General features: G+C 47.8%; 1 protein-coding gene across 1 annotated transcript; it reads left to right on the top strand.

Annotated features, from left to right (window-relative positions):
• The first annotated feature begins 6,611 nt into the window (after positions 1-6,611).
• Positions 6,612-8,768, top strand: LOC143865093 (uncharacterized). Its single transcript, XM_077375780.1, has 3 exons — positions 6,612-7,068; positions 7,192-7,505; positions 8,751-8,768. Exons 1-3 carry the CDS (start codon positions 6,612-6,614, stop codon positions 8,766-8,768), a joined length of 789 nt encoding a protein of 262 aa, XP_077231895.1.
• Positions 8,769-15,950: the final 7,182 nt, after the last annotated feature.

The following is a 15,950-nucleotide window of genomic DNA, read 5'->3' as shown; positions in this document are numbered from 1 at the left end:
AACTCGGGAGAGTCAAAAGGAGTTTTTATTAACTCCGTAAGGCAAAACACCGGCCAAGAAAAATGCTTGTCGTGTCAACGAGTTTTTAAACACTTATTAGAATAGCTATGGTCCCATAGGTTAATGCGAGCTCCACAGCTTGACGATGTAGGCACCTTATTTTGTTCCTACCAGACCTAACACTACTTAGAAATCAACTTGGGCAGGTACTAGTGAATTAGATTGTGCCATTGAAGTATGGAGGTCTAGAAACATATTGGTCTTCCGCATACCCCGATAATAATTTTAAAAAATTATAGCCTAAATAATTGAGCAAGTTGGAAGCCTCTTCTCAATAATAATTTCATGCAATGTACTTCAACTTAATCTCAATTAGAAAAATAATAGCCTACATAATTAAATAATAATAACTAGTATTAAATAACTTTGTGCAATGTACCTCAACTTAATGCCTTACTCTCAATTGATGAATTCACGCAACTGCGTGAGTTGAAAATTTTGAGCAAGTTGGAAGCCTCTTCTTAATCGCCAATCGGTGATTAAACTTGTAGAGAATAAGAGATTGTGGAGAGTAACCTTATAGTTGTAAAGAAAGTGAGAGATTGTAGAATGTAGAGAGTGTATATAGAGAGAATTAGAGAGGGAAAGTGACTTGTGTGTGTTGAGAGATGGAGCAATAGGTATTTATAGGACCTGAAAATGATTTTAAAAATAAAAAGCACACACTTTGTTTTCCAGTAAAGAACATTAAAGAACATTTTAATGAAATAAAATTCAATTTCCTTATATTGCTCTCCTTGCAAGTAATTTTTTGTGCTAAAACAGTTAAAGAAGGGAAGATTTGGACAACAACAGTTCTTTTTGGACAAAAGCGAGATAACTTATTAAGATGCTTAATATGCTTAAACGAAGTAGAAAGAAGCGGTTTCGCGTAGAAAACCCCAAAGTAGTCGTTCTTTAGATATTGAGGATATTTGGGTAAAAATTGTTCAACTTATGAAAATACCCTCAAAACTAGCCGTTTTCCAGATGTCGAAGGGGATATTTGGGTAAAAAAATATTTAACTTGCAAAAATACCCAAAAACTACCGTTTTCTAGTTGTTGAGGGTATTTTCGGTAAAAAACTAAAAGGGAAAAATACAGTTACAAGCCCTCAACTTTCTGACTCATTCAACGATAACCCTGTAGTTTCAAACTCATCAACGACATCCCCTGACTTTTCAATGTGTATAAGGTAGACCCCCTCTTTTGAAACACTATCAATGCTAATTAAGATCTTGTCTCTAGTCGGTCGACTACATAACCTTTTCTAGTCCGCCGACCAAAACACAGTGGACTCACATTGTTTGGATGATCCAAATCATTCATTTGATGGGCTCTGGCATTGATAGGGTGTTCCCAAAATATCAGCTCTATAAGATCATCCTAACCCTTCGATTTGTGGACGGACTGTCAATTGAGGAAGTCTACCTTATACACATTGAAAAGTTAGGGGGTGTCGTTGATGAGTTTGAAACTACAGGATTATCGTTGAATGTGTCAGAAAGTTGTAGGGGTGTAACTGTATTTTTTCAAACTAAATATATAAGAAATCGTGGGTCGTGCCGTGCCAGCACATCGTGGGCCGCAGGCCAGATCGACTAAGATCATTGGGTCTTGCCTGTCACTCTGTCACGGCCAACTACTGTAATTAATGGGCCGTGTAAGATAGGGCCCACGTCTTACCAGGCCAGGGCTTCCCTCAATTGCCACTTTGACATTATTACAGTATGCAATCTCAATAGGACTTGAGAAAGCCCATCTCATTGTGCCACCATCGTCCCATGGATGACCACCTACTCAAGCCAGCCCTGGGATGTATTCATTTTTTTTCAAACTTCATTGTACCTAAAGCTTAGGCTACAGTCCTAACAAGAGATCTTTTAGAAAGTCAGTTCTTTGCACTTTTAACTTGTATCAGGCATGGGCCCACCCGAGGCCAGGTTGTGTATTTGGTTGGCACCCCATTGGCGCCACTAATTCATTACAGATATGGACCATATGGTGAAGATAAACACACCCAAAAAAAATATTGAACACGGGTCATAGTTATAGATTTTAGAAACCAACCCTCGCAAGGAAGGAAGATGCCTCACGGGTCTGAAATTCACAGCATAACTTTCTTCAAACCAATAATACGAGGTCTTGGTCATTGTTAGAGCCAGTCATGGCTGCTTTTCGATCGCTATAGATGCATGACTGACTATTTAAAAAATATCTATCCCAGAGACTTCCTAATGTTTGGGGAATGCTAGCGCCACTAGCATAGATGGAGAAAAATGTGGTAACATTGGTGTTCACGATGCGATTGTGGTGGGGCATTGCCATTAAATTCATGTGTCTAGAATTCCTTACATATATAACTTTCTTCTCTGATGTCTCTTTCATTTTGTACCAGGCCGTGCAATCTCAATAGGGCTTGAGAAAGCCCATCTCATTGTGCCACCATCATCCCATGGATGACCACTGATGGGGTGTGAAAACACCAGCCTCTCACAGGCTGCCACCTGTCCCAGAGTAGGTGAGATCCAGCCTCTCACAGGCTGCCACCTGTCCCAGAGTAGGTGAGATCCAGCCTCTCACGGGCTGCCACCTGTCCCAGAGTAGGTGAGATCCAGCCTCTCACAGACCACCACCTGTCCTGGACACCTGTCCAGGACACCTCAACAGATCTTCCCTATAAATAGGGGACTAAAGCTCAGACTAATGGGTAATGCTAAAAACCCTCTTCTCCCTAAAAACTCTGACATTTCCCTTCACTCTTGCTCATACTGACTTGAGTGTCGAAGGACCTGTCCGGAGTAAAATCCAGTCTGGTCTTCTGACCTCGTTTGCCTTGTGCAGGACTAAGCACTCACCACAGGACTCATACTCAACCTCCCTCGTCACTCGCTCTCAGTTCTTACGCCACTGCTGTACCTGTTACCGATTTTTGGTCTAACAGATTGGCGCCATCCGTGGGACTAAGAACTAAAAGCTGTTCTTACATATCTCACTTACAAAAATGGCAGGGCGCAAGAGTGCGCGGTTAGCTTCTGCGCAGACTGACCAAGCCGCGCTACCTCGCAGGACCCGGAGCGGTCGAATCGCCTCGATGGTAGTGGCAGCATCTGCCGACCAAAGCCTTTCTCGCTCGGAGCATCACAATCCCGTGCCCACCTCGGAGCAAGTCCAAGCCCTCTTCCAGCAGATGACGGCCCTTGTTGGTCAGTACCAACAACTACTTCAAGCACCCCCTCCACCTCCTCCAGAGGCCCCGCGATCTGCCCAAGGAGTCCACAGGGGAGAGTCATCACGTCATTGGGAGGGCAGAACTCATCACTCCGCTAGACAAGTTCATCGCCCCATAGTGAGGCACGCCCAGACAGAACCTGATCACCGCGAAAGATCGCGGTCTCGCTCCACGCAGAGGCGCCGGCCTCACGAAGATCGTTTGCCACCGGCAAAATCTCGGCCTCGTCGTAGGAGTCCGGAAAGTCAGTCCGGTTCTGCGGCAAGCCCATTTGTGGGAAGAATCAGGTCCCCAGACCGCAGAACGGATCCGCTGCTACAGAGAATGGAGGAGATGAACCACCGAATAGAGGAATTGGCGAAGGATCAGAGCCGGCCCGCCTCCAGAGCGTTCTCAAGCAGAACGCCGTTCACTAGTGATGTCCTGAGTGCTCCAGCACCCAGAGGATTTAAAATGCCTGCCGTCCCTCAGTACGACGGCACTACCGATCCCGTGGATCATTTGGAGACATTTAGAACAATGATGCTCCTCCACGGCGCCTCCGACGGCTTCATCTGCAGAGCCTTCCCAACGACGCTCACTGGCGCGGCAAGAGACTGGTACTCCAGGATCAAACCAAACTCCATCAACAATTTCGATGATTTTGGAGAGGATCTGGTCCGCCATTTCATGAGTAGCCGTAGGCCGAAGAAAACGACTGCATCCCTGATGGCCTTGCGACAGGATGATAATGAACCCCTGAAGGTGTTCGTCCGCCGCTTCAACAGGGAGGCACTACAGGTGCCCAATTTAGATCCCTCAGCGGCTATGAACGCACTCCTCACCGGTGCAAGATCTGATGATTTTCGTCGAGCGGTGGCTCGGCAAAATCCGCACTCACTGGCGGATCTCATGGCCGGGGCAGAAGAGTACATAACAGTGGAAGAAACACTGGCAGCTCTTAATTCAAACCGGAGGATAACCTCTGAAGAGAAGAATCTGCCTAAACAGCGTAGGGAGGATAAACCTCCCAGGAAAGAGAAGTCTCCACCCCCTCAGAGAAGAGAAGAGAACTTCACACCTCTCAATACCTCTAGAAAGCACATACTGGCGGCAATCAGTGAGGAGGAGTTTGTGAAGTGGCCGCCTAGAATGATCTCCAAGGGAAACAGAAGAGATCCTTCAAAGTACTGTCGGTTTCACAAGGACCACGGCCATGACACAGAGGATTGCTGGCAGCTCAAGGGAGAAATTGAGCAGCTGATCAGCCGGGGTTATTTGAAAAAATACATCCAGAATGACGGCCGCACCCAAGAGCGCAAAGGAAAGAGTCCCCAGGGCCGTAGCCCTCGAAGATCACAGCAGCCCCCTCCTCAGGATAAGACTTCTCAGGTCACCGACGCGCAGCCTGAGGCACCCCGATCTCAACCAAGGGGGGTTATCAATACAATCATGGGCGGACCAGCCGCTGGGGGCACCTCCTCTGCTGCTCGAAAAGCATATGCACGGCAAGTTAACGCCGTTCACACAACCAGCAAAAAGTCAAGAACGGAGAATGAGATCTCCTTCTCGGACGCAGATCTGGACATCCTTATTTTGCCCCACGACGATGCATTGGTGTTAACCATGCTCGTTGCTAACTGGGAGGTAAAGAAAATTCTTGTGGACAACGGGAGCTCAGCAGATATTCTATACTACCATGCCTTCGAGAAAATGATGATAGGCGACGACCGTCTAAGGCCGGCGAACTCAGATTTGTTCGGCTTCTCCGGAGAGGTCGTAAAAGTGGTAGGACAGATCGAGCTCCCTGTTCTTGTCGGAGATTCACCATGTCAAGCGTTCGCCATGGTTAACTTCCTGGTAGTGAAGGCCACCTCGGTCTATAATGCTATCTTGGGACGGCCTGGCCAGAATCTGATCCGAGCAGTCGCCTCAGCCTACCACCAAAAAATGAAATTCATAACCCCTAATGGCGTGGGGGAAGTTCGCGGAGATCAGCCTCAATCAAGGGAGTGCTATGCAATGGCACTGAAAGGAAAAAACGCAGTGGAATCACTGCCAATCGAACTGCTTGATGTAAGGGACGAACTCAGGGGTACTCAACCCGCTGAGGACCTACTCTCCATCCCACTGTGCCCGGAGGACGGTGAGAAAGTTGCTCTGATCGGTTCCTCCCTTAGTAGTAGCATTCAACATCAACTCACCGAGTTTCTCCAGGGCAATGCAGATGTCTTTGCATGGGTTCCTGCCGATATGCCCGGCATCGATCCAGAGATCAGCACTCATAGGCTTGGTGTCGATTCAACCTGCAGACCGGTGAAGCAGAAAAGGAGACACTTTGCTTTTGAAAGGCGACAGGCAATAAAAGAAGAAGTGGAGAGGCTTCTGAAGGCTGACTTCATTCGCGAGATTCGATATCCGGACTGGCTAGCAAACGTAGTCCTAGTCAAGAAGACTAATGGAAAGTGGAGAACCTGCGTCGATTTTACTGATCTGAATAAGGCTTGTCCCAAGGACAGTTATCCGCTCCCGAAGATCGATCAGCTCATCGACGCCACAGCGGGTCATGAACTGTTGAGCTTCATGGACGCCTTCTCCGGATATAACCAGATCAGGATGTACGAATCGGATATACCAAAGACCTCATTCGTCACAGATCAAGGGACTTATTGCTACCGAGTCATGCCCTTCGGCCTCAAAAATGCCGGAGCTACTTACCAAAGGCTGGTGAACAGACTTTTTCAGAACCAGATCGGCCGAAATATGGAAGTGTATGTGGATGATATGCTGGTCAAAAGTCGAAGCGCACAGGACCACGTGTCTGATCTCAGAGAAACATTTCAGGTCCTCAAGAAGCACAACATGAAACTCAACCCCACCAAGTGCACTTTTGGTGTCAGCTCGGGGAAGTTCTTGGGATTCATGGTGAGTCAGCGAGGGATAGAAGCAAATCCCGAGAAGATCAGAGCTGTGATAGAGCTTACCGCCCCAAGAACCATCAGAGAAGTTCAGCGGCTCACGGGAATGATAGCGGCATTGGGCCGCTTCATCTCCAAATCGGCGGAGAGATGCCTGCCCTTTTTCAGCGCGGTTAAGGGGCTCAAGACTGCGCCCTGGACGGAAGAATGCCAGATTGCCTTCGACGAGCTGAAAAGGTATCTGTCCTCCCCGCCATTATTGACAAAGCCGGAGCGAGGTGAGGAGTTATTCCTGTATCTCTCCGTTAGCTCCACGGCACTGGCAGCTGTCCTCGTCCGCGAAGAGCACCGCCAGCAAAAACCAATCTACTATGTCAGCAAGGTTCTTCACGACGCAGAAATAAGGTACCAGCGGGTCGAGAAATCGGCTTACGCGCTGGTAATGGCTGCCAGAAAACTAAGGCCATACTTCCAAGCTCACACTGTAAAGGTCTTGACTGACCAGCCACTTCGACAGGTCCTCCATCGACCAGATATCTCCGGGCGACTTGTAAAATGGGCCGTAGAGCTAAGTGAGTTCGATATTCAGTACGCGCCCAGACCAGCTATCAAAGCCCAAGTGCTAGCAGATTTCGTAGCCGAGTGTACCATCCCCCAACAGGTCGTCGACCCCGAAGCGGCACAGCTCCCAGTTACAGAAAAGGCAGCCCCTGAAGAATGTATAGCAGGAGAACCTCAGGAGATCATGCGACAGCCAACCAAACCGGACACCATGACCAACGCACCAGTCTGGGAGGTATACGTCGATGGATCTTCAAATAAAAGTGGCTGTGGAGCCGGCCTCGTCCTTACCGGGCCCGATGAGTTCACTGCGGACTACGCCCTGAGATTCGGATTCCGTGCGTCCAACAATGAGGCAGAATATGAAGCCCTCCTTGCCGGAATGAACCTAGCAATTCAGACCGGCGCACGGACATTAAAAGCATACTGCGACTCGCAGCTGGTAGCAAACCAAATCCAAGGGGTCTATGAAGCTCGAGATGAGCGTATGGTTAAGTATCTTGCCAAGGTTCATCAACTCTCCGGCCGGTTTGCCAGTTTCGAGGTCATCAGAGTACCACGAACAGAAAATACCAAAGCAGATGTACTGTCGAAGCTGGCTGCCTCTGGGTACACCACTCTTGGAAGAATACGTATGGAATTCCTACAAAGATCTAGCATCGAAAGAGAAGCCGCAGAAATAATGCAGGTGGAGAACGAGCTGTGCTGGATGGACGAGATCATTCACTACTTACGGGACGAAAAGCTTCCCGAAGATAAGAAGGAAGCCCGTAAGGTGATACAGAGAGCTGCCCGATTCTCCCTCAGCAGTGACATTTTGTATAAAAGGTCCTACACTCTCCCATACCTAAAGTGTCTGGGACCAAGCGACGCCGCGTACGCATTGCAAGAGACTCATGAAGGAATCTGTGGAGAACATCTGGGGGGCAAAGCCCTGGCAATAAAGGTACTCCTCAGAGGATTGTATTGGCCCACCATACGACAAGACGCGCTGAATCTGGTTAAAAAGTGCGAGAGGTGCCAGAAATTTTCCCCCACCATCCACCAGCCTGCTGTGGCGATGACCCCAATTATCAGTCCACTTCCTTTTGCAGTATGGGGGATGGACATCTTGGGCCCTTTTCCGCCGGCTTCTGGAAAGCGCATATTCGTGGTAGTGGCGATCGACTACTTCACCAAGTGGGTGGAGGCAGAACCTCTAGCCCAGATCACTGAGCAGAATATACAGAATTTCTTCTGGAAGGCAGTGGTCTGCAGATTTGGGATTCCCCGTGCCTTAATCACAGATAACGGCAAACAGTTCGACTGCCGGAACTTTCGGAAGTTCTGCTCTGACCTAAAGATTGAACAGAGATTCACTTCGGTTGCTCACCCCCAGACCAATGGGCAAACGGAAGTAACTAATAGGATCTTGCTTCAAGGGATAAAGAAGAGGCTGGATGAAAAAGCTGGCCGATGGGCAGATGAGCTCTACCATGTTCTGTGGGCTTACCGCACCACTCCTCGCACGACGACTGGTGAATCACCATTCAACCTCTCTTTTGGAACCGAAGCCGTGATACCTGTTGATATAGGCACCCCATCTCCCAGAGTCATCAGTTTCCATGAACAACTGAACAGCGACGGACTCCGCGCCAATCTCGACTTACTAGAAGAAATCCGGGAGGAATCTCGAATCCGGGTCGCCGCTTATAAGCAGAAGGTGTCGAATTATCACGACTCCAAAATTCGCCCCAGAGAATTCAGGACAGGGGATCTGGTCCTGAGAAAGGCAGCCGTCTCCCAGCCGACGAAAGTAGGGAAACTTTCCCCAACTTGGGAGGGACCCTATCGAGTGAAGGAAGTTATCCGGCCAGGAAGCTACAAGCTAGAGACACTGGAGGAGCACCTATTACCCCACGCATGGAACTCCAAAAACCTCAGGAAATATTATCAGTAGTCGAATTATCCGGCGTGAAAAGGTGATCTTGTAAATTTGTATATTTGTTGTTATGAATAAATAATCTTCTTGCAAATTCAGTGTCACTTTTATATCTGAAAACCCAGTTCTTAAACTGGGTACGCACTGGAAACCCAGTTCTTAAACTCGGGTACGCACTGGAAACCCAGTTCACAAAACTTGGGTACGCACTGGAAACCCAGTTCTTAAACTCGGGTACGCACTGGAAACCCAGTTCACAAAACTTGGGTACGCACTGGAAACCCAGTTCTTAAACTTGGGTACTCACTGGAAACCCAGTTCACAAAACTTGGGTACTCACTGGAAACCCAGTTCTTAAACTTGGGTACTCACTGGAAACCCAGTTCACAAAACTTGGGTACTCACTGGAAACCCAGTTCACAAAACTTGGGTACTTACTGGAAACCCTGTTCACAAAACTTGGGTACTTGGTCACAATTCGACTACCAACAGCCTCATTCCCAGGTTATCAAAATTAAAAAGACAAAGTCAAGCAAATCACTCAGTTGAGAAGTATCAGAGACAGACAAATGTGATTTCATTGATCAGAATATGTGGGGCCTCGAGGGCCATTACAAAATTCACTTTAAAAATGCTGGTAAGAGCTGTAGGGTCTCAAGGACCATTACAAAAAGAGGTCAAAAAAATAAAATAAAATTCTAAGCATCTGGAAGAGAGGTGATGTCAGCAGGAGCATCAGCAGGAGTATCTGGCTCCTCATCAGTAATCTTCGGCCTGGCAGGGAGAGTCATGTTCTGCATCAATAAGTTTGGATTGCAGGCCTGGAGCTCCTGGAGGCAGTCGTAGTATCCAAGACTATAAGCCTCGCTCGACAGGCTGAAAAGTTCAGCCTCCTTTGCCTCTGTGGCCTCTTTCACTGCCTTCTCTTGCCTCTCAGTAGCTCTTCCTCTTTGAGCCTCCATGGCTTCAGCAGCCTTGGCCAGTTTCCTCTTCTCTGCGGCCAGGTCCTCTTTCAACAACCTCCTCTCCTCCTCTATTCGCCCGATGCTCGTTTGAAGTTCCTGCACCTCAGCGGCCAACTTTCCGTTCACCTCTTCAGATGCAGTAATGGCTTGGGAGAACTTCTTACTCTTCTCCTTGAGGTCATTATAGTAGAGCAAGATCTGAAGAAAGAAACAGGCATCAGTATGGTGAAAGGAAGAAATGGGCAGAAAGTTAGCAAATGGATCACCACTTCCTTACCTGGTAAGCTGAGGATAGCACAGCCTCCTCTCCTGTAGCTGGCGGCTCGTAAAGGATCTGTTGCTTGTCCTTCCGCAGCAAACACTTGCTCATGAGCTCTGCTGCTATTCGGCTCTCGCCTAGGGCAGTGTCATCCTTCAGAACGGCCCAATTGGGTCGAAAGACGTGCTCACTAATCCCCGCAGGAGGACGAGCCCCAGAACCGGCTCCGGTAGAAGCACCACCGGACTTAGAAGAGCCACCGCCCTGAGCAAAGGGGCCTATTAGCTTCACCGTAGTCTTGGGCCTCTGGGATGGGGGAGGAGTGCCCTGTGATGGGGCCGGACTCCCCAGTACAGTCGCCTTTCTCTTCTGGCGCTCCTGCTGCGCCTGTTGAGCACCTTCTTGTGCCCGCGGGTGAGCTCCCTGCCTGATTTTCTCGACGGTTGATTGTTTCTTCATCTCTGCAAGACAAATGAGCAGCCAACGGTCAGAAGCAAGTATATAAAAAATAAACAGATTGCATAGACAAGTCTAGCTACATACGTTCTGGAGTCGCGGCACTCACGCCCAGCCCGACCAGAATCGCCTCTTCAGAAAACTCCTTACAACGGATGAGGCCCGATTGCTCGATCTCCTTCCGCATCAAGGCGAATGTTATCCTGTCCTCACCTTCGAGGAGCGGCTTTCAACTCAGTTTTGAGGTATCTGGAGTGTCCCACACTAGAGGGACGGACCAGGGCTCACTGGCCTCCTGATCCACAACATAGAAGAATCTATTCTTCCACGAGTGAATCGACGAAGGAATGCCAGTGATTATCTTCCGTTCAGGGCGCTGGCTAATGTAGATCCAGCCCCCTTCTTTATGCTTCTTCAGGTGTGCACAAGCACGGAACAGTGACAAAGTCACGCTCCTCTCTAACCGACCGTGGACGAGGTATAAAAACCCAACTAATAATCTCCATGAGTTCGGAGCTACCTGGGCCGGGGCTAGTCCGTAGTATCGTAGCACCGCTGAGAAAAAGGGGTGCAACGGAAATCGGAGTCCTGCCCTCAGTGACTCCTCATAAATACAGAGGTCCTGGCTCTCGTTGCAGGCTCTGTCTCCCTCTATAGCTGCCCTCAGTTCAAATCTCGGGGGCACACAGTATTTATCCCTGATATCTCCCAGCATAGACCTGGTGAGGTAGTTCTCCTCGACTAGAGCTCGCAAGTTGTATTTTGGATCGGCATCCATCCGCGCTCTAGCGATCACCTCCACCGCCCGGCCAGGAAGGAATGTTGTGGACGCTTCAGCAACGTCGCTCTCAACACTCCCTCCTGCTCGCGGGAGACTGCCAGTCAAGGGTGGAGTGGCATTCAGATCTAAGAACACTTCATCCCTATCCCCTCCGTCGTCACTATCTACAAGGTCTATCCTATCAGACGCCCTAGCCACTACAGGCTCCTGAGGCATCCTAAACTCCGAACTACTGCTAGTGGAGGACCCCGTACCGGACTCGGAATTGGAAGTACTACCAGACATAGTAAAAGGAAGGGCTGAGAGGAATACCGGTGAGTGGAGCTCGTAAAGATCTTGGAACGCGACTGCGAGCTACGGGCTTCGAACTGCGATCTGCGATCTGTGGACTGCGAGCTGCGAACTGAGAAGTGGAAACTCCCAGAGCAAGAAGAGGAAAAAGATGAAAAGTAAAAAGTAAAAAGTGAAGGGGGGTAAACCTCCTTATATAGTTTTTAAGAGGCGGTGGGGCAATAAATGCGATGCACGCATCTCGAGGTCATCCGGATTGCGCCACGTGTCCCCTATTTATGACGGACACATTCTCCCACCATCAATACGATCAAGCACGCGCGTAAATATTCACGTCCCAAGAATGGATCTCCGCACTCTGCACTCCGCACTCCGCACTCCGCATTCAGTCCGGAAAAAACCGTACTGAATATAACGCGTTCTCACAAAACGACAAAAATCAGTCCGGTCCGCACCGAACTGGCCGCAAGACGACAAAACTCAGTCCAGAAAAAACCGTACTGGATATAACGCGTTCTCACAAAACGACAAAAATCAGTCCGGTCCGCACCGAACTGGCCGCAAGACGACAAAAAACAGTCCGGTAAAAACCGAACAGGATACGGCGCATTCTGAAAAGCGTCAAGAGCCAGTCCGGTTGAATCCGTACTCCGAACTGCGGACTGCTATCTCCGAACTGCGGACTGCGATCTCCGTACTGCGGACTGCGGACTGGATACGGCGCATTCAGAAAAGCGTCAAGAGCCAGTCCGGTTGAATCCGTACTCCGAACTGCGGACTGCTATCTCCGAACTGCGGACTGCGATCTCCGTACTGCGACCTCCGGACTGGATACGGCGCATTCAGAAAAGCGTCAAGAGCCAGTCCGGTTGAATCCGTACTCCGAACTGCCGACTGCTATCTCCGAACTGCGGACTGCGATCTCCGTACTGCGACCTCCGGACTGGATACGGCGCATTCTGAAAGCGTCAAGAGCCAGTCCGGTTGAAGCCGTACTCCGAACTGCGGACTGCTATCTCCGTACTGCAACCTCCGGACTGGATACGGCGCATTCTGAAAAGCGTCAAGAGCCAGTCCGGTTGAAGCCGTACTCCGAACTGCGGACTGCGATCTCCGAGCTGCGAGCTCCGGACTGCGAACTCCAGGCTCTCCATTTCACCTCCGAACAGCGTCCGCCCATCCAGAAAAACAACCGACTACACTTTCCCAAGTCCCTCCATGACTTGGAAAACTGGGGGGCAACTGATGGGGTGTGAAAACACCAGCCTCTCACAGGCTGCCACCTGTCCCAGAGTAGGTGAGATCCAGCCTCTCACAGGCTGCCACCTGTCCCAGAGTAGGTGAGATCCAGCCTCTCACGGGCTGCCACCTGTCCCAGAGTAGGTGAGATCCAGCCTCTCACAGACCACCACCTGTCCTGGACACCTGTCCAGGACACCTCAACAGATCTTCCCTATAAATAGGGGACTAAAGCTCAGACTAATGGGTAATGCTAAAAACCCTCTTCTCCCTAAAAACTCTGACATTTCCCTTCACTCTTGCTCATACTGACTTGAGTGTCGAAGGACCTGTCCGGAGTAAAATCCGGTCTGGTCTTCTGACCTCGTTTGCCTTGTGCAGGACTAAGCACTCACCACAGGACTCATACTCAACCTCCCTCGTCACTCGCTCTCAGTTCTTACGCCACTGCTGTACCTGTTACCGATTTTTGGTCTAACAACCACCAACTCGAGCCAGCCCTGGTATGTATTCATTTTTTTTCAAACTTCATTGTACCTAAAGCTTAGGCTACAGTCCTAACAAGAGATCTTTTAGAAAGTCAGTTCTTTGCACTTTTAACTTGTATCAGGCATGGGCCCACCCGAGGCCAGGTTGTGTATTTGGTTGGCACCCCATTGGCGCCACTAATTCATTACAGATATGGACCATATGGTGAAGATAAACACACCCAAAAAAAATATTGAACACGGGTCATAGTTATAGATTTTAGAAACCAACCCTCGCAAGGAAGGAAGATGCCTCACGGGTCTGAAATTCACAGCATAACTTTCTTCAAACCAATAATACGAGGTCTTGGTCATTGTTAGAGCCAGTCATGGCTGCTTTTCGATCGCTATAGATGCATGACTGACTATTTAAAAAATATCTATCCCAGAGACTTCCTAATGTTTGGGGAATGCTAGCGCCACTAGCATAGATGGAGAAAAATGTGGTAACATTGGTGTTCACGATGCGATTGTGGTGGGGCATTGCCATTAAATTCATGTGTCTAGAATTCGTAACATATATAACTTTCTTCTCTGATGTCTCTTTCATTTTGTACCAGGCCGTGCAATCTCAATAGGGCTTGAGAAAGCCCATCTCATTGTGCCACCATCATCCCATGGATGACCACCAACTCGAGCCAGCCCTGGTATGTATTCATTTTTTTTCAAACTTCATTGTACCTAAAGCTTAGGCTACAGTCCTAACAAGAGATCTTTTAGAAAGTCAGTTCTTTGCACTTTTAACTTGTATCAGACATGGGCCCACCCGAGGCCAGGTTGTGTATTTGGTTGGCACCCGATTGGCGCCACTAATTCATTAGACAGATATGGACCATATGGTGAAGATAAACACACCCAAAAAAAAAAAAAAAACAAAATATTGAACACGGGTCATAGTTATAGATTTTAGAAACCAACCCTCGCAAGGAAGGAAGATGCCTCACGGGTCTGAAATTCAAAGCACTACTTTCTTGAAACCAATAATACGAGGTCTTGGTCATTGTTAGAGCTAGTCATTGCTGCTTTTCGATCGCTATTGATGCATGACTGACTATTGTAAAAAAATCTATCCCAGAGACTTCCTAATGTTTGGCACCCCATTGGCGCCACTAGCATAGATGGAGAAAAATGTGGTAACATTGGTGTTCACGATGCGATTGTGGTGGAGCATTGCCATTAAATTCATGTGTCTAGAATTCCTAACATATATAACTTTCTTCTCTGATGTCTCTTTCATTTTGTCTAGCCAGTTGCTGTAATGTATACAGTCCACACGTAAGAGGAGAATTTTCTCACTACTGATAAGGGTGTGTTTATCAAATTAAATGGGTAGTTGGAAATACACGTTATTAATATTGGTGATACTTCTCTTTTCTTGAAAAGGGTAAATGGTGCGGGATTTTAAACCAATAGGTAAAGGGGAAGAGAGGGGAATTCTTGGGATTTTAACCAACGTTATGGAGAAAAAGGTTCTGACATTGGTGTATGCGATTGTGGTGGGACCCTTGCCATGAATTTTTCCTCCCCGGCCGCTGCGCAAAGGTAATTAACTTTGCCACCGTGTCGTGTTTGATCCAATGCGTGTTACTCTTGAATCCTTGCTTGACATTTTCTTTCTTTGTTGAAGTGTAGAAAGAGATGAAATCCCTCATAAACTCACTCTTATATATATATATATATATATATATATATATATATATATATATATATATATTTAGAGGAAAGTGTTGGTGAGCTTAAGCTCACCAAACTTATGGTGAGCTTAAGCGCCCAATCACATTGGAGCCTACTTTGTTAGGATGATCCAAAGCATTCATTTGAAAGGCCCTTACATAGATTGGGTGTGTACCAAAAATCAGCTCCATAGGATCATCCTAACCCATCCATTTGTGGAGGTCAAAATGGACAGACATTATTTGTCCACAAATCTGCCCATTTTTGTCCTCCACAAATAGAGGGGTTAGGATGATCTTATGGAGCTGATTTTTGGTGCACACCCTATCTTTGATAGGGCCTTACAAATGAATGGTTTGGATCACCATAGAAAATGTGGGACTCATGTGATTGGTGAGCTTAAGCGCACCATAAGTTTGGTGCGCTTAAGCTCACCAACAGTTTCATCCAAACCATTCATTTGTAAGGGCCTATCATAGATAGGGTGTGTACCAAAAATCAGCTCCATAGGATCATCCTAACCCCTCCATTTGTGGAGGACAAAAATGGGCAGATTTGTGGACAAACACTGTCTGTCCATTTTGTCCTCCACAAATGGAGAGGTAAGGATGATCCTATGGAGCTGATTTTTGGTACACACCCTATCTATGATAAGGCCTTTCAAATGAATGCTTTGGATCATCCTAACAAAGGGGCCCCCATGTGATTGGGCGCTTAAGCTCACCATAAGTTTGGTGAGCTTAAGCGCACCAACAGTTTCCTTTATATATATATATATATATATATATATATATATATATATATATGAGGAAAGTGTTTCTACTCGGTCCCCTAGATAAGCTTATCTACTCCTCCCTTAAAAAAAATACAGTGGGCCCACGCTGTTTGGATGATCCAAAGCATTCATTTGATAGGTCTTAACATAGATAGGGTGTGCCCAAAAAATCAGCACTAAAGGGTCATCCTAGCCCTTCGTTTTGTAGTGCCTTGTGGTGCCCAGAATGGACACATATAAACGTCCACGTTTATATGCGTCCATTTTGGACACGGTGTGCCCAACAAAACGAAGGGCTAGGATGACCCTTTGGTGCTGATTTTTTGGGCACA

The sequence above is a fragment of the Tasmannia lanceolata genome, unplaced genomic scaffold (assembly GCF_043159265.1).
Source record: "Tasmannia lanceolata isolate RefF3 unplaced genomic scaffold, GAP_Taslan_0.1 ptg000003l, whole genome shotgun sequence".
Lineage (NCBI taxonomy): Eukaryota > Viridiplantae > Streptophyta > Magnoliopsida > Canellales > Winteraceae > Tasmannia > Tasmannia lanceolata.
This window is presented reverse-complemented; position numbering and strand designations above follow the sequence as displayed.